This window comes from Sciurus carolinensis, chromosome X (genome assembly GCF_902686445.1).
Source record: "Sciurus carolinensis chromosome X, mSciCar1.2, whole genome shotgun sequence".
Lineage (NCBI taxonomy): Eukaryota > Metazoa > Chordata > Mammalia > Rodentia > Sciuridae > Sciurus > Sciurus carolinensis.
The window spans coordinates 79483408-79502631 of record NC_062232.1 but is presented as its reverse complement, the minus strand read 5'-3'; the positions used below and the strand labels follow the sequence as shown (position 1 = coordinate 79502631).

Below are 19224 nucleotides of genomic sequence, written 5' to 3'. Positions count from 1 at the left end.
CTAATAATAAAACAATAATAAGCACAAGGGCATCAAGGAATGAAGATGATACTGAGTGCTACATGGGATATGTCATGGGCTTCTCTTTGAACCTTGCCTAGTGGGGCCATATCCTAGGAGATCAAGAGGGCTGTAATTTAAAACTATTTCTACAAAAATGCCTCTAAGACTTTGAGGCTTAAGTAGTACTACTGTGGTACCCAGGTGGAGTGCCTCCCTAAAAGAAGATAGAAGTACCCCCATACATATTTTGCCCAAGACCATCATCAAGCTCTGGCATTGTGAAGGCTTGAGGGTCCCAGCTGCTACAGAAAGCAGCAGGCATGGAATATGTGGTATTCCAGGCCAAAGCGGAGGAACAGTAGTGGGTACTTGTCTCCATTTCTGAAATGCTCCCTGAGAACTTCCAGAAATGCTTCAGAGGTCCTGAATGTGTATGAGGAGACAAGAGCCAGCACAATTGGGCTTTTGTTATTTATGTGAAGTAGAGAAGCCTGGGGAAATGTAAGTTTTGTTTTGTTGGGAAGTTATGTTTCTATAATACTGAGAGTTTGTTTTTCCCTTTGTAGTACACACCATTGTGTCTTCTCCCCTCTATGTTCTCAAATGGTAAATTATACCTTCTCACTTATACTGTTATCTTGCTGATACATAAAACTAGGATCATGTGTCTCCTGAGTTTCTTCTGTTTTTTGGAATTCAGTTTTCTTGGTTGCCCTGTGTGGTTCTAAAACCAAATACTTATTCTGCTTCTTGGTTTCATTTCTTCATAATGCTTCTCTTGTGAGTTTTATGAATGGCTAGAACTATGTATCAAAATCTAGTCATAGCTCAAATAGCTAAGTGAGATATCTACCTATTACTGAGAAGCCCATTTATATTTATTTATAGTTAGGCAAGGAAAGAAGTCAGGTGGTTGGGGGACAACAAGAAAACTCTAAGTAGCTATAGTTATTTAGTAATAAAACTGATGTGGAAATGTGCATTCATATTTTAAATGTGGTTCTTTCTCTATGTACTTCCTTTCCCTACATTTGATCTTATAATGACAAAGTAAGGAATATTGATGGGCAATTGTTTACCACATGGATTATAAACATATGAGACTCATTACCTTAAGTGGTAACAGAGTCAAGAAAGATTTATCAAAATTCATAGATAAAAATTCATAGATAATAGGTCTATACTAGGTTGTCAAGAGAAAATAAGATGTTCCTTTCACCCACCAAACTTCTAGAAAGAATGATTTATATGCTAGGAACACAAAGGAGAGAGGAGAGGGGTTGGGGGAAGTTCCTCTAACTCCTGTGCTTTACAGGCACACTATTCCTATCTTTATCACAAAAAAAAAAAAAAACAGAAAATTGCATTCTAATTCGATCACAAAGTTTATATTCATGCTTTCCTGAACAGTATGTGGGCTCTTCAAGGCAAGTATCCTGTTTGATTTTTCATCCTCAGCATCTAAACCAGTATATGGCACTGAGGAGGCATTCAATAAAATAATTTAACTGTTGAATGAATACTATCTATCTATCTGTAGCTTTACCATCTATTCACCGCGGAGCTCCTACATTCTGGCTCCTACCTAGTTCCAATACAACATTGAAATGACATTCTTTAAAAAGTCATCAGAAAGCCCCCAAGTGGAAATCATTGGTCTTTATCCTTTTTGATTCCACTCTATAATATGTCATTGTTGAAAATGCCTGCCTTTCCTGCCTTCTTAAAACTTCTCTTCCTTTGCTTCCAGGACAATGTCTGGATTCTCCTCCTACCTGTCCAACTGGTTTTTGTCTGTCTTCTTTACTATCTCTGCTTTTAGCCCCTAAATGGAAGAATTTTCAAGGTTCTTTGACTCTCTTTTCTTCTTAATAATCTCTCTAATAAAAAATAATAATAATCCCTCTAACAATCTCTTCCATTTCTCTAGTATAACCAGAATGCTTACATACCCAAATATTTTGTCATGAAATCTACACCCATATTTCTAAGAACCTTCTGGAAAGGAAATCTTGACTTTAATGCTCTGCTACCACTTTCAGTTTAACTTGTCCCAAAATGAATTTTACTTCTACTATCACCACTCCTTCTCCTGATCTTAATAGTTTAGTCACATACCTGCCCTCTTAGCCAATCAAACTCAAAACCCTAGAGCTATCTTTGACTCTTATTCTTCTCCCTCTATGATATCTCCCTTGATTAACAAAGTGCCAGTAGATTCCTCCTTCGTTGCTTACACACCTATAGCTTAAATGTCATAATGCACAGCTTTGATCATATTAATATGACTGAAAAACCTTTATTAGATTCCTTTGCCTAAAGAAATATATGCTACACCTTAGTCTCTCATTTCAGTACGTAATGGTTTGGCACCAGCTTCCACTGTTGAAATCCCTATTCATCCTGCAAAACCTTTTCCTCCATGATTACTTTCCTGCTATACCCAATAAGGCATGTTATCTTCCTCCTTTGAACTCACATAGTATGTTATTAACACCTCTTGCTTGATACCTTTTATCTTCTGCCTTATTCTCTAGTCTTTCTGTACTTTTCATTTTTCTTACTAGACACAAGGGTTTTATAACTAAGGAAATCTTATCTTTATTATTTCTGCATCTTCCATCATATCTAGCATAGTTCCTTTCACAGAACAGACATATGATACATTAATGATTATTTAGTGGCTCATTTCCAAATCTGAGTTTGACATTAGCAAAGTCTGGGATCTGGGCTAATATTCAGCCAGTATGTACCAGTTCAAACAGAGCAGCTATTTATTACCTATGCACATTCTAACTGTTTGGGGCTTGTACTTTACCAGTTGCTAATATTTTTAATATCACTCCTAATATGGTAGTCTCCCTTCAAATGCATTTGGTGCTCTAACTGAAACAGCACACTCAGCTGAATGGACTGGGGACAATATTTGGGAACTCTTTCTGATTTACCTAATGTCATGCTCTTGGGGAGGGGGGACATGTTAGGCAAGTAATCATATCATTGGTTAACATCTTGATTTTCTAATAAAAAATACAGACTATCACATCATTTTGCTTAAATCCAGAATTGAAAAACATTACAATGAGAAACACAATGGTAAGAGCTCTGTATTTTACATATGGTAATTTCCATCTGTAAGTAAGAATGGAAATGGCAAGCAGAAGAGAGTACATCCTTGCTGTTTGTGGTAATTCTGATGTGAAACTTTTTGGGTTATTTCTTCGTATTTTACTTCCCTTGGGGAAAATTCCATTCTTCATAATTTTGCTTTTCTGCTTTTATCTCATCATGTTGAAATGGAGGTTATTAGGAAGGAACAAGGATTCTCGTGTTGAGCGGGGGAAGTGTAACAATACCAAATCCAGGGGAACTTGGAAAGGAACCAAATCAGGTAACTAAGAAAGCAAAAACAACAGGGGATCTGCAGCAAAAGATGACCTAGCTAGGAAAGGTCAAGACACTCAGGAAATCTGTAAAAGTCCCTGGCTCTGTCACTTCTATAGAAAGAGGCATGCAGACAGAAGAGGTTTTGGAAGACTTATAAACTCTGTGCCTTCCCCTCCCCTTCTCTTGTGTCCTGGTCTACTGATGCCCAAGATGTTTACTGTTGCCACTGCCTGTCTGTTGGTTTCTTCTTGCCTCTGGATATTTGCTGTGGCTGCTGCCACTTGGAATGACTGCTGCAGCTAAATGCACCATTTTTGACCCTATGTGTTTATGGGGGCACTCTAGCTACAAACCAAAGATTACAATTTTGATGATTTGGAATTAGTACTATAAAATTATACAGTTTGTGAGTATAGTCTTAGTGTTTCACAGTTGACAACACTGCATTCCCCTGAGTATCAGGCTCACAGAAACCCCAAGAATTGATCTTTTTCCCAGTGCAGCTTTTCTAGAATCAGTATAAGGTGTGAGAGTTAGCAGGCAGGGGCTTTAGCAAATGTGTAGTTTAAAATAAACAAACTAGAAAGAATGTGACAGTCCTTCTATGGCCCAGAATAACATGCTTCTACTTATCAGCTGCTTAACAGAGAATTGAATTGATACAAAAATTATTATTTCAATTTGCCTTTCACTGACTACTAATGTTCTGATAGTTCAACAAAGAGCAGTGAAGGTTTTTATTGTCCTTAAGAGGTGGAAGGTATTCTGACAGCATGGTAGAACATTCTCATTTTACAAAAACTGAGGGTAGGTGGCATGACTGCCTCATAGTTGTAGATTAGTAGTGCTCTGGCATTCTGCCAGGCAAGAATACCTTCAAAAATTTATTATGAACATCAAAATACAGATTTTCATTTTCTTCTCTCCAATCTTTTATTACACTTTTTGCAGGCCACCTTCAATGTCTTCATATGCATAAAGCAGTCTTGTACTCTATCCAAAACACTTCTCTCTTCAACTCCAAATCTTATCTTTAGGCTAATCTCCACAGGGTCTCCATGAAGGGCAGAGATGGAATGTTCTCCATTACCCCATAGGATTCACCCAAATGTGAAAAAGATTTATATAACTTAAATTGGCTTCTGCCGTGAACTTCACCATTGCGAAACGCTTTCGTGGACAGCAGCACTGGGTCCCACCTCTCTCACTGGTTTGTTAAATTACAATGGTCTTGGAAGCTACCAATTTCCATTCTTATAACATGATAACTGCTAGTCCAAAGAAAACTTTTGAAGTAACTCCTAGTCCAAAGAAGACTTCTGAAGTGTAGGCTATCCGAGTCAACTATTGCTAATTTAAATTAAGTAGTTTACATATTTACTATTAATTTTTCATTTACTTCTCCTATTTAGCTTCACAGCCCACTAAGAGGATATTAAAATCAACAGACCTAATTTCCTCCTCTACTTCAAGAAAGGAATGCACTGAAAATATAAAACCTCACTTGGAGGAGGTGGACAGTTAGGACTACTTAGATTATCTTGAGAGGAGCTATTATATATCTCAGCCATAAGGTATGAATAGATAAGGAGGCCAACTTGCTAGTTCCACTTGAGTGAGAGAAGTTTTATTTTGTTTCTTTTGTGTTCTTCCCCCTTCAGACCAATTTTCATAGTGCAGCTTCATCTGTTATTAATCAAACACACTCATAAAATTTGTTCTAATGCTTTGTGATTTTGAGGGTCTTGAATTATCTGTGACTCTTTATCCTTTATTAACATGGATAACAGACTATTATCCATGTCACTGTAGTGTAAAACCAAAATGGCCTCTAGAAACAGGAACTCTCAGTTTCCTTACCTGTGAATAGCTAGTGTGACAACCTCAGGGCCAATTATTTTTAATGAATTAATTATACTTATGGTTTTAAACCATTTTCCACCCAGACCACATGCTCATAAAATAACAATTAAAATATTTATATTAAAAACAGTGGGAGTCCTTATTTTTGATTTTTTTTTTGCAAAATGTAGTTATTTGAAGATACATTTAGTGAGTTGAAACTTGCAATCATGTAGATGTAGAAGCCTGCTGAGATTTCACACATGAACTGACATCAACTGTTTTTTTTTTTTTTCCTTTATGGAAAAGTTTCATTATTTTTCCTTTTCTGGAGGGTGTGGGGTACATGGCGCTGAACATTCAGATTTCATAAGACCACGTGAGCTAGAGTAGGTATTACCTGGATTCCTTGGAATCCGCTTTCTGCGGTCTCGGAATGCTGCACCTGATTGTAGGGCTTCTAGAAGATTATCCATCACACCAGTCTCATCACCCTCTGGAGGAAGGGAGAAATAGGAATTAATCTTGGAGCAATTAAAGTTAAACTACAGGAAAATAAAGGGAAAAACTCCTGTCAGATTTACATAATACCCCTAAATTAAAGACATATATCTGTTTTAACATAATGGATCCTGTCAGTTTCTGGCACCACAGACTACTTTGCTTATTACGCACCATTAAGCAAAATTCATGCCAATCCCACTGTTCTTTCAACTTAAAGACCTTGTCTTTTGTATTATTGATGACACGCTCAGTATGCAAATAAACAGTAGCTGATCAGCTAGTGCTGCCTTCCTGTTAAGATTCTTATAAGATATTCCTAAGCAAGAAACCACTGACCCGGCTTAATGCAATCAATGTGCAGGGCACGATTTGATGAAGCGGAGTTACACAAGGTTAAATACTGATTGTATTAATACCTTCAGCATTCAACCATCATCTGCGATTATCTCAAAAGACACTATTTGCAAAACACATTTGCATTCAATTCCTACCTAATCCATATCCTGTACTCATTTTGAAATGCTGACATTGTATAAAGAAAAGGTGACCACATCATCTGAAAGGCCACATTCTACATTTGAGAGACAGACATCAGTCAAGTCTCATTTCCTTTTCAGAATGTTGTCCTGTGCTTAAACTCTTCCTCTGGGAAAGAACTGTTAAGAAGCCATGAGTGGAGTGCTCAAAAAGATGTTCATGGAAATTCCTAACAAAAACGACATTTAAAACACTTTGCCTTACTCTTATCTTTGACAACCCTGGTCATCAAACACACTTTTAAGGTTTGTTAGAGCATTTATCTCAAGGTGTCAATTACCAGAAACTCTACAAAGCTGTGGGAAACCCACAGGGAGCTAAGCATTCTCATCCCAAATGGCCTAACTGATGAAAAGGAGTTTAACTATAGGACTACTTTGAGCAGTAACTGAATATGTGTATCTCGGGTAGAGGACATTTGTAGGCAGGATGGCTGAGAGGAGAAGGAAAGTGTGAAGGAGAGGATGTTGTTTCTGATGCTACTCCAAAGTTCAACTTAAATCCTATTTTGTTTAAAGAATTAACTATGGGGTATCAGATCACAGAAAAAAAATCTCCTACGGGACAAGAGGAAGCTAAAATCTTTTTGATTATGCTCTTCATTTGACTTGAGACTTCTTCAATGTTATAATAATTTACCCTTTTAAAATAAACTCTGTAGAAAAGGATATGAAATACAAAATGCAGGGAAACACAGAGGTTCTCAGGTTCTGTATTTGGTGCAAATAGGAAAAGGCAAGTAGAGGTCCAGTGACTTGATTGTGTACTTTTAATATTCAGTAAGGTCCCTGACACATGTGAACCTTTATCTATTCCTTTCAATAGAAAGAAAAGAGGAATTGAAAGAAGGTGAGCAGGCTAGAATGCACCAGGAAGAATTAAATTTTATGCAGTAAATACCTTACATTTATTATGTCTTTAATTTAGAGATACTTAAATGTAGGCATCACATAGCTGGTGTGGAAAGGGGCCCAGGTATGAACGCAGATCTGTCAGGGAATAAATGAGTTGCCCCTCCCTTTTTTACAGTTCTACCGATTAAACCCAGGGCCTCAAGCATGCTAACCAAGTGTTCCACAGCTGAATTACACCCATGGTCCCAAGATTAACCCTCTCTGTGCAATAGATAGCAGAGGTTGAAATGGACAAGGCATATGGTAGCCATATCACAATTCTATGATACAGGATTTGAACACTGTTCTAAAGTTAGTACTAACTGGTATATAGTGGAGACCACAAATGCAAACCACATCATTTTAAGTATTCTGGCAGCCATATTAAAAAATAAAAGAAATACAAAATTCATTTCAATATATCAAGTAAACAGTCAACTCAATATCTACAAAAATTAACGATACACTTTGCATTCCTTTTATCAGACTAAGTCTTAGAAATCTAGGTGTCTTTTGGCATACCTTAATTCAGATTAGCTGTATTTCAGGTGTTCAATAGCCACATGAGGCTCATGGTTATATTACTGTGCAGCAAAGCTAAAAGTATAGGAAGTGTCCTGATCAGATTTATACTTTACGAAAGACTTGTTGGATAGAATTATAAAGGATAGTAAAACAGAAGGCAGAGGAATTTTTAGGAGCATAGAATAATCATCTAAGTAACACATAAAGTCCTTAAATAATGGAAAAGCAGAGAAAATGGAAAAGATAGATATTTTGAAATTACTAATACGGTCAATAGGATTTGGTTGCGGGGAGGACAGATTGAGGAGGAGGGAAGGAGTCTAAATGACCAGGGATAAACAGTTTGACAAAAGATGATGACCTACGAAGTAACGGCTATATAGAAATAACCAGCAGAAAGCTGAAAATATGGGTGTAGAACTCAGGAATGAAATCTGGGGTGGAACTAAAGCTTTCCGTGTCATCTGAAGATAGGTGAGATTACCCTGATATAGTGTATCAGAAGGAGGGGAGGCAGAAAATGCAATTCTGGTAGACCTCAACTTTTAAAAAATTTCTGAAATACTTTTAAGTTACAAGTAAAAGCTATATGCATTTCTGGTATATAACATGATTTTTGAATAAAGGTATATGCCAGAAAATAGTTAAATCAAGGTATTGAACATATATTACCTCATATAATTATTTTGTGGTAGAACACTTAAAATCTACTTTCTTAGCAATTTTTAAGTATATGGTATGTGACTATTAACTGTAAACATCATGAGGCATAATAGACCTCTTGTATTTATTCCTCTTATCTAAACGAAATTAGGTGTCCTCTGATCAATAGTGCCCTGATCCTCTAACACCCCTACCTAGCCTAGGACCACAAATTTTAACAGGCAATAAGGAAAAGCAGAACTGCAAAGACAGGGAAAGAGTTTTCAGAGATATACAAGTATAAACAAGAGAGAAGACCAGCACAAGTGAATTTCGTATAACCTTGTAAAAATGGCAATTATAAAGATTATGTGGAAAAATGAATATATGTAAATAAGTAATAAAATTCAAAGCAGTATATATTTATGGTTTACAGGAATTAAATGCAAACATAAAAAAATTTATAAGATAAGGACATTATGGATGTTGTTTCCTTAAAGTTATTTAATGGTATTATATTGCGATTAGATTAAAAAGATGGAAATAACAAATATGACAGAGAGAAAATTTAAAAATAAATTCCTTTGCTCAACTTAGTGGGTGCCACCTGACAACATTTAGTAAAACATCAGTATGCTAGTTTTTCAACCTTTTTGTTTCATTATCATAACCTCTCCCCATCCCTGGGTCTTTTTAGATATCTGTTTTCCTAATAAACCTTATAGTTAAAATTTAATGTTGTAGATGTATTGTATATCTGTTTATGTACTATGACCCTTTGGAGGACCCCAAACCTTTCTAATAACTAAGATTTTTCTCTATCTTCCCCAAAACAAACATTCACCTCCTTGGGGTTTATACTGCCCCAGCCAAATATGCATATGTTAGATGGTTCTGCTAAAAAAAAAAAAAAAAAAAAAAAAAAAAAAAAAAAAAAAAAAACAAAACCTGTAAACATTACATATGTATTACAGAAGAGAAATATGAGCATATTCAAGGAAGGAAATGTGGGCTACAGTCCATTACTTTTTCATTTGCTCCATAACTTTTAAAAGAACTGAGTGATTTTCATGAAATGTCTAACCTTAATGAATCAAATTTTATAAATACAATGATAGGATTGGTTTATATTTCAGTAAGTCTCCCTAAAACAAAATGGAGGCCAACATAATCATTTGAAAATTGAGATTCATTTTGAATGAATTGCAGTGAAATACGATCTGCGATTGAATTGAATTGTTTTGATTATTTCATTTGCGATTTGAATTGGTTTACTTATAATTTCCAGTTTAACAGAATTATGAACCTTTACTTAGATGTGACTAGTTTTTAAAAATTTTTTATTTTCTTTGGTTTGTAAATTTAAAATCAAGAAAAAAATATTTTTAAGTGTTTTTATCATTGAAAAGAAATTTAAAATTGTATTGAACACATATGGAAAGAGGTACTTTCTTACAACTTACAATACCTGTTATACTGAGGGAAAGAATATCAAGGGAAAATTTGGTAATGCTTTTCAGAAACCAAAATTATTAATACATGGGCATGGCTGAAAAGTAATGATTCAGAGGCTACTTTATAATCTTTCATTCCAAAATTAGTCACAAATAGTACTAAGGAGCTAGGTGGGCTGTGTGCGGTCTGTAGGCTCTGTATAAGCTGCTTATTATTAGATAAAATGAAAGGCATAGGATGTACCTTCTTTTTCATGTTTCTCACAGTATTTGTCATTCAGTAGATGTTGAATGCCTGCTGATCTCAATTTAAAGTGTCAACATTTACCTATGTTGTGTTGACTTAATTTCCCCAGAAGAGGTTGGAGATGCTACAGAGTAAAATTAGAACTTGATAATTATCTTTGCTGTACTTTTGTGCAAGACTATTTCCTGATGACTAGTACATACTTATGTAGAGATGATTTTCTGTGGGTTTCTCACATTTCTGTATATTTTACAAACAGAGTCACTGGTGGCCTTTGTTCTGAACTATCCTTTCAAGAACATTTTTATACAGTATTGTCTTGGAGAAGGCTTAGTGCCTCCATCTAGTGTAAAGGGTAGGTCTGTCTGTTTTGAACATAGGTTATACCCTTCCTCACTCCCAGGGCAAATATAAAAGATTAGGGTTTTCTTAGCATGGGGTTCTTTATCAGTGAGGCAAACCCACTGTGTGTAGTATCCACCTAGTCACACCCCACATCATCCTATGGGATTTGGAAGGCAAGAAAAAGCAATACACACACGAAGCTCACTCTGCTTGCTGCACCCTGAGTAACAATATAGTTCTATGTCTCTGACCCAGAATTCTTGTATCTTCTGCCAAAACCAATGAAACTGTGGTAGGTTAACTTCTTAGCATGTAAGTAGGGTAAAATCTCTGAATCCTTTAGTTTTTGAAATTATGTTGTGCTCTACTTCCTTTTAATCAAACATAATTAATTAAAATAACCCTTATTCATCTAGAGATTTAAGTACTTTCCTTTGCCAAAAATTCCACTCCAGGTCACTAGACCTTGAAAATTACTACACTAAAGCCAATACAGGTTGAGTATCCTTTATCTGAAATGCTCTGAAGCAGTGTTTCAGATTTCATAGTTCATCTGGTTTGAGAGTATGTGCACTGATTTTACCAGTTGACCATCCCTAATCAAAAACCCCAAATTTTTAAAAAATTGTTTCAGATTTTGGAGCACTTGAGATTTTTAGATTTTCAGATTAGGGATGCTTAATCTGTACCATAAATCTATTTCCTAAAATCCTAACAACCTGGACATAATTATGACTCTAAGTAACGATTACAACCACCTTGAATTCTCAATTGCATAATTAAAGATTTCTGCAAAAGTTGAGCTGCTCAAAGTTGAAAAAAGTTGCTATCAACAAGTCTGTGTTGTTGATTCCCCTGAAAAGTAAAAGTTTTCTTAGTGTGAGAAGGACACTTCTATATGAGCTAAACATATTAATTAAAAAAAATAAGACTATATTTTCTGTGGATTTGAGGAATTGGGGAAGCTTTAATGGAATGAATTTGTTAAGTCTTTGAAAACATTAAATTTATGTAGCACTTTAGGTATTATTCTATTTAATGACACTGAAATAGACCTTACTCCTCCCAAAAAATCAATCCATGACTGGTTCAAAAATGTTAAAATCTAGGTTTAACTCCTAGTGTACACTCATGTGCATGCTCTCTCTGTGCAGGTATGTAAAAATTTACAAATACTGAAATGTATAGATCTTAAATGTACAGTTTGAAGTGTTTTTGACAAATGCATAATCAATATATTCAACATTTCCATGATGCCTTCTCCATTATTCTTGTTCCTACCCCTCAGACAACCTGATTTGGATCATCTCTCATTAGTTTTGCCTGTTCACACCACCTACTTTTAAGGTGGTAAAAACAGTCAAGGTCACTTTGAATCAGCATAGATACCTGAAATAAAACATGCATGGTATGTATGATAAACCATAGGGAGAGAAGAAGATTTGAAAGATACAAGGCTTACAATTAAAGAGGTAAAATTAGAGCCAAAGTTCTGAATGGGCTTGTACATTCAAAGTAAAGTCTGAAAGTGTTTCAAGAAACTCTAAAAAGCCATTATTAGATCTTTAGCAGGACAGTAGCATAACGAAGGTGGCACTTAGGATCAGCCTTATAGTAGTATGAAAATGAACCAGAGAGGGAGGGGAATCAATTATACAAAGAATAGCACTGAATTCACAGCGACAAATATCATTCTGTATATAACTCTGGGCAAGGTAGGATGGTCAACTTCGGCATTATTGGTAAAAGACTAAATGGAAAAGTAAAATTGGCTTTGTGAGCAAGGTCATCAGCAGTAGTTAATGGAAGCTGACAGCATCAGAAGGCAGTGACAAGTGGAGTGTAAGAAAAATCAGTGTTAGATTCAATCTTTTTTATACTATCTATCATGGTCCAGATTAAGAACATGCTGTAAGATGTGTATGGATTTGTACATGACACAAAATTAGAAGAATGCTCACTTATCAAAGAGGAAGAAAACTAAATCCCTTCTCTGGGATCAAAAAAAAAAAAAAAAAAAAAGGCCCAGAGATGACAAATAGCTACCTTATAATTTAACATGGGACAACAGGAGGTAATAAAGACTAAATAAAAGGCTACTGCAATATGGTGAAAATAGCACATTGTGCTAAAAGCACTTAATATCTATGGGTAAAAATAATAGTATTACCATAAATGAGTCAGAAATGAGAGACAAACCATTTGGCAAAACACTGTAACAGACAGAACAAAAGTCTGCGTAACTTCCATTCCACAGACATCTAGAACAGTCTATCAGATGGGAGGTTTTTGTTAGTTTGTGGCTTAATTGGAAGTCAGTTAATGGTGACTTGGAAAACCAACAGATGGTTAACTAAGATAATAGTCTATGAAGTTATTTATGGCCAGAAAGTGTTTAAGAAAATCAACATATTATTCCAAAGAGATTAAAAGAGGGCATAAATAGAAAGTATATAGTTCTAAGGGAAATAATGAAGGCAGATGCTCCTCTTGAAAACAAGAAACTTTCAAGAGGGAAAAGAGGACACAGGAGCTTAGACAAAATTACTAGAAACCACAGGATGAGCTAGGGGCAGTGTAGTAATTACATTATGCAGTAGCTGAAAATTTGTAAAACAAAACAGAAAAACATCCCATTCCCAGGTTGAGACCTTGCACAGTGGTATGTGACAAAAAGCAAAATTAAACTCAGAGCAATTAAAGTTAAAACTTTAGGGGAAATTTTCTGTTAGAGAGTTCATTCATTTTGTTATCTCATCTCCTTGCTAGAACAGGTAATTAACAGTTTCCTATAGTGAGGTAAATTATCAGATTCCAGATAAACTTCAAAGTGAATACTACTTTTCTAAGTAATTTTAACTTAAGGTTAATATTGTAGGTACATCTTGTCATGGAATAAACACTTTATTGGGGGTCACAAGGTAAGTGGATATTCTTCTCCAAAGTGATGAATGAAGGATAAAATATCTCTACAAGATAGTTGTTACCCAAGTTTGTCAGGCAAACTGAACTGGTGAGTTGACTTTCCCTGATGTATTTGCATCTTAAAGAGAAGCTTGTTAACACAAATGAATGGATTTCTAATAGTAGAATTTCAGTGTAGGAAGTTTTTGGCCAGAGGCACATTTTTGGCATTCTGCCTAAAGTAAGAGAGCTTAATTGTAAACGGTAGCTAAAAAAATAATACTTATGCTTACTAATTTTTCCCTCAGTTACCTATATGCTTGAAGATTGGGAAAAGAAAATCATACATTCTATAAATAAGCAAACACCCAATAAGCCTGAATGTTAATGCTTACCAGAAAAACCACTGTTGATGCCTCTGGTAAAATATCTCACATTCAATATTTTAAATAATTAATATTTCAAAGAGACCTTTGAAATACTCTGTGTGTCTTATCAGAATCAATCATTTACTAAGGGCATGGAACACTTGTGAAGGGAAAAGCAAGTAAAAACAAACTTGGAAAAAGAACAAATCTAACTCAATTCAAAACCACCCACCAAATAAACTAAGTTTACTTTTGGAAAAGATAAAGCAAAAATTTTTTGGGAGATAGGAATATTAATAATCTATACCATTTACTGAGCACTTACTATACGTAAGGCACTATTTGAAGGGATTTATATTGAATCCCCACACCAACTTCTTTCATTTTCCAGGTTAAGAAACTGAGACACATTTAGGTGAATTAACTTACTCCCGGTCAGAGCTGGGAAGTGACAGAAACAGCATTAGAATTTGGGGATATATTGAGTAGTCGATGTCAAACTACAGTCCTTGTGGTTAAATCCAACCTACCACCTATTTTTGTACAGCCCACTTGCTAAAGATGGTTTTCCCATTTAAAAGGGTCTTAAAAACTATAAAGAAGATTTTGTGCTACATAAAAATTTGACAAAATTCAAATTTCAATCCCCAAGTTTTATGGAAGCACAGCCATGTTCATTCATTATGCCCTGTTTATGGAGGCTTTTGTGCTACAATGGCAGAATTTAGTGGAGAGAGACTTTTATGTTCTGGGAAGCCTAAAATATTTACTAGTTGATTTTTTACAGAAAAAGTTTGCTGACTTCTGCTCTAGAGTACACACCATCAATATCAACACCATGCTAGGTACAGATATTCCTGGGTCTTACAATCTGCCTCTAAGGTGCTGAAGCGCCTTGGCAAGGGCCAGTCATATCTTAAAACGAAGGCTCATCACAGGTGGAATGTAGGAATAAATAACATTTAATATAAACCTACCTGCAATGGAGATGTTTGTCTTTTGGGGGCCAGAGCCGAGAGTGAGAGTGTAATGAAGCTATCCAGATTGATATTTAAGAGTTCTTGAAGTCCAGTTCCAAAAGAACAGTCACAAAGAGAAGAGTTTTTCCAAAAGCCAGCAGGAGACCTACTTTCCAAGTTTTCCTATCTTAGATCCTGCCTCTAATACTGGGTTCATTCAGATTCTTTCCAAAAGGCCTAGCTCCTTACCTATGGGCTTCAACTGGACCACCATATTAGAATACAATACTATCATAATAAGCTCATCTTCAGAAGAAATACAAACACGAGCCTATGGCTTCCAGAGCACCATCAAGAGGTCAAATGTGTATTTATATCTTCCTAGAGTACTTAGTACAAATACAAGGCAAGAGTGGAACGGAAGTGACTTTTCAAGAATTGCCCTCATGAGAGTAAAGTTGGGCAATTGTAACAAATGTCATACATCAGAGCAATAATGGCAATTTGCCACCAAGTATAAAAATGTTGTAAATGAGGGATGGTACTCCTAATTGTTGATGCTTGGGATGCAGGGAAAAAGCAGAGAAGTCAAAAACCACTAACCCAACTTTGAATCATAGTGTTCTTTCTTTGCTTATCAGATTCTATAATGAATCAACTTTTCCCCCAACTTCCTACAGAACTGTGGAAAGGCAATAAAGACTTAACTTTTTTCCTACAGGAACCTAACTGCTATTTATTTTTTAAGTTCAATAAGAAGTTCTTGTTTGTATATGTGTGCAGTTTTCCGAACACCTTATTTTTGAATGCCAACAGAGTGCACACTGATACAGATATATGTCCTAAGTACAACTACCTGCTTCAAACTGAGGAACATACTAGACTTCTTTTTTACTTAATAATATGCTAGATTTTTGCCTTTTTACAAAAGCAAAAGCAATTTGAAAAAAAACCAAGTAATTTTACTGAGAAGTCTCATTTCAGTGAGAGTATGAACATAAAATTCCTTTTTTGGTATTCTTTACTTCTACTCCCAGACATGGAATGTCAAATCTCCTTTTCATGATCTATAATGATATCTTGGGAAGATACCAGAATTTTTTGGTTGTAGTTTCAATATTAATCTTCTATGTGCTTCAAAGTGTTTTTTTCTACTGCTAACAGTTAGTCCTTTGGACATAGTCACTTGAAGGGACAAATAAGTAGCATAATCTGTCCCACTACTCACTCTCCTCCCTCCCACGGAGGAATTAGATCCTCTAGTTAGGTAGGGCATAGAGGAAGAAGAAAAAAAGAGGGGATGTCTGTTATTTAACTGGTGACTGTTTAACCCTTTTGACAAATATTAGATGGCTTGTAAAAAACAAAGATGGAGATTTTGTGTAAAGGAGAATAAGAGGAATAGGAAATAGGTTTTAGCAGCTGCATAGTAAGGCTGCATGAGGAACTGAAAGAACATATAAGATACAACCATGACTCTCTTTCCTTACAGGAACAATAACTGTCCAAGTAACACATTAATGTTATTTACTTTTGTATCTTAATGTCCATTGTTACCTACCCATGAGCATCTACTCTTAATATTTGTTTTTATTTATTTATGTCTCATCTGCCTTTTGCCAACTAATTCTCCATCTTTGTGTCTTTCAGTTCAACATCCCCTGTCCAAAAATTGAATAAATTAATTCAATTAGTATGGCAAAGCCATTTGGGGGAAGCCTCCCCTCCATGCCATCTCGTATACCTATCTTTAGGTCAAGAATCAATCTCTTGCCCAATTTGAAAGGAGTGGGCTATCACATGGTACAAAGCATGATCAACAATGCTTAAGGGGTTGCCTATAGTCACTTGCTTCAGAAAAGGAGCTGAGAGTATGTACTTCTGATATGCTAAACCTCAACATTATAATTTACACTGATGTATCAAGATAGGAGAGGGAAGGATTTACCTTTAAGTTTTGACTTAAATTTCTCAATGATTTCTTAATGAGTGTTCAGAATCTGCTCTAGGGGAGAGCCAGTCTGACTTTAAGCATGGCTGGAATCTTTCCCAATCAACTAGAATGTATTTGTCCTCCTAGCAAACCCGCTGCTGTCTCCTGATGGGATTGAAACAAGTTGCTACAAGATAATTATTTAGAAAGCAGACCAAAGTGTCACTGTGGTCTTTGCTTTCTTAGACTCTGGGAAGTTATCTCAGTTTCAAGGCTTCTAGTTCCCTTCTATTGTGGAGATGCCTTAATTCATATCCCCAGGATTAAATCTCATCCCCATTTCAGGTCCAAATGATCAGTTATTCCTAAATAATGTTATTTAAAAGATTTTCCATGATCTAAGAAGTGGTGTGTCTAAGACTGATTTAATCATTCACAAATCCCTCACCCAACCACACCCTTAATGATTTCTCATGCTGTCTCAATTCTGATTCATCCACAGGCTTAGAATTTTTGAATGTTCTTTGATACTTTTTTCCATCTCCAACTTTAGTGGTTAAGCTGTACCACTTCTTTAGAGACAAAATATCTCAGAATCAGTGTTTCCTCCCCAATTTCATCACTCACTCCATAACCTAGATTACTACTACATGAATAAGCTTGTTGAATTCCTTGTTTCTAGTCTTTCCCATCACTAAACTACTACTTTAATCATATTATCCCCTTTACTAGGATTCAGTGCTCATCAGATCTAATCCAAACTATAATGATCTCATAAAGTACTTCCAAATTTTTCTTTGGCTTCCCCAGCTACATTTGTCAGCCACTTCTATTGATCATTTTGTATATACCCTAAGTGTTCACACCTGACCATCTTCCCTTATATGCTTAATTTAGAAAATAAAAGTTTAATGTAAATTCTGAAAAATATAGTAAAAGATACTTTACAATTACAAGTTTAAGTGGGTACAGCTTATGAAAGATTAGTGTATGAATATACTTTAGCTCACCAGATCTATTAAAGGGGTCAAATACCTAGAGTGTGTGCTTTGGAAACATGTATTCAGGTAATTTAGAAAATTTATACAAAAATATATTAATAGTATTGCTTTATTAAATAATTAAAATTCAGATTGAAATTAATTATAGTCTTTACAAAATAAAAGAGGAGTTGGTCTCCAGTAGAAAAAAAATTAATTTCAAAATAAATAAATGAATAAATGAATAACTGCTCCCTAAGATAGATACACATAGTATATTTAACATACTGCTACCACCATTTAATTGAATCTAACCTTTAAATTTAAAAAGATGACATATTAAAAGTAACATGATAATAAGATATTAGGTGATATTGCCTTATGGTGTTTTAAATAATCAAAGTGGCACTGATTAACCTCTTCGTTACTTTAAAATGTTCATCTGTGAAAAAAGTAGCTATTCCAACTTTAAATTTTCTGAAATTGAAACCCACAGAGCTACTGAGAGCACAGGGCAATAAAGCATAGGGTGGTTCATTAGAGGAAGTCTATAATTACAGATTACTGAGCAAATAATATGGATGCCATTGAATTACATGAGAGCTGGTCAGTTATAAGAAAACGGTACAAAATTATAAAATCAGGCACTGATACCTCAAAGATATAATTATGTCAATTTCTGAACATTATGTAGTTCTTCTAAAATAAAGTCATGGATGACAATTATGCATAAACAACCTGCTGAAGACTGGTGAAACCAGAAAAAGTACTGGCATTTAAAGATTGTCATTCCTTGGAGTTTAACTTCCTAAATGCTTTCAGTTGATGTGTCTACTTGACCTTTGCATTTTTTCTTAATTCAAAAACTTCTATGGTTTACATCATATACTATTCTATAAAGAAGCTGTGCTACTCTCCAGTTAAATGTTTTGTCAATACTGTTTGTAAATATTGTTATATTTAGTTAAAACAGCTAGACCTGTGGTCAGAGACAGATTTGCAAATAGGCACTTAATTTCTTGCTTAAGATTAACTGGGAAAGATTTACAATTTCAAATTTATTTCAACCATGTCTCTTAGAACAGTAGGCTCCAGAGAGGAAAGCAGGGAGAACTTAGATTAAGTTAATCAACTTTGCTTCAATCATTCCCTCAGCACATTCTTTATGTAGTTTTTAATCAACTCTTTCAAGCTATCATTACATAGCCATTGGGCACTTACTCACTGGACAGCATCATGTAAAACAGAGAACAGTAAGTCATCCTCCCAAGGTTGCTGCAAATAGGTAAATTATGCATTTTTCTCTCTGCTAATTTGAAAATTAAAGAGAATTTTTGTCTAATAAAAAGCCTTGGTGGTCATACCAAGGAAAACCGAAATATTGTTTGAAAATCTCTACTTATTTTATACATCATGCATCTTAAGAACACAGAGAAAAATACTATGGATTTTTGGCTCCTAGAGCAATAATTAATAGAATAGCCAATTTCTACATTCTACTTCAGGCATGGATCAACTATTTGCAGGAGCCAAGGCTCTACTGTTTAGAGAAGCAATTTATTTTAGTATGGTCCATATGCTGATAAATTACCTCAGCTAAATACATCATAAAGGGAGTAACTGCTGATTTTACTAAATACAAGATATTAAAGAGTTTATTTGGCTTATTCACTGAATAGTAATAATTTTTAGTATTAATTA

General features: G+C 35.1%; 1 protein-coding gene across 6 annotated transcripts in view; it reads right to left on the bottom strand.

Annotated features, from left to right (window-relative positions):
• The window catches only part of Diaph2 (diaphanous related formin 2), an 831244-nt gene that overhangs the window by 148645 nt on the left and 663375 nt on the right, over positions 1-19224 (bottom strand). For all 6 annotated transcript variants that reach the window (XM_047535653.1, XM_047535655.1, XM_047535654.1 and 3 more), the window contains one exon: positions 5633-5728. In XM_047535653.1, coding sequence (XP_047391609.1) covers positions 5633-5728 — 96 coding nt within the window. The remainder of the gene's footprint in view (positions 1-5632; positions 5729-19224) is intronic.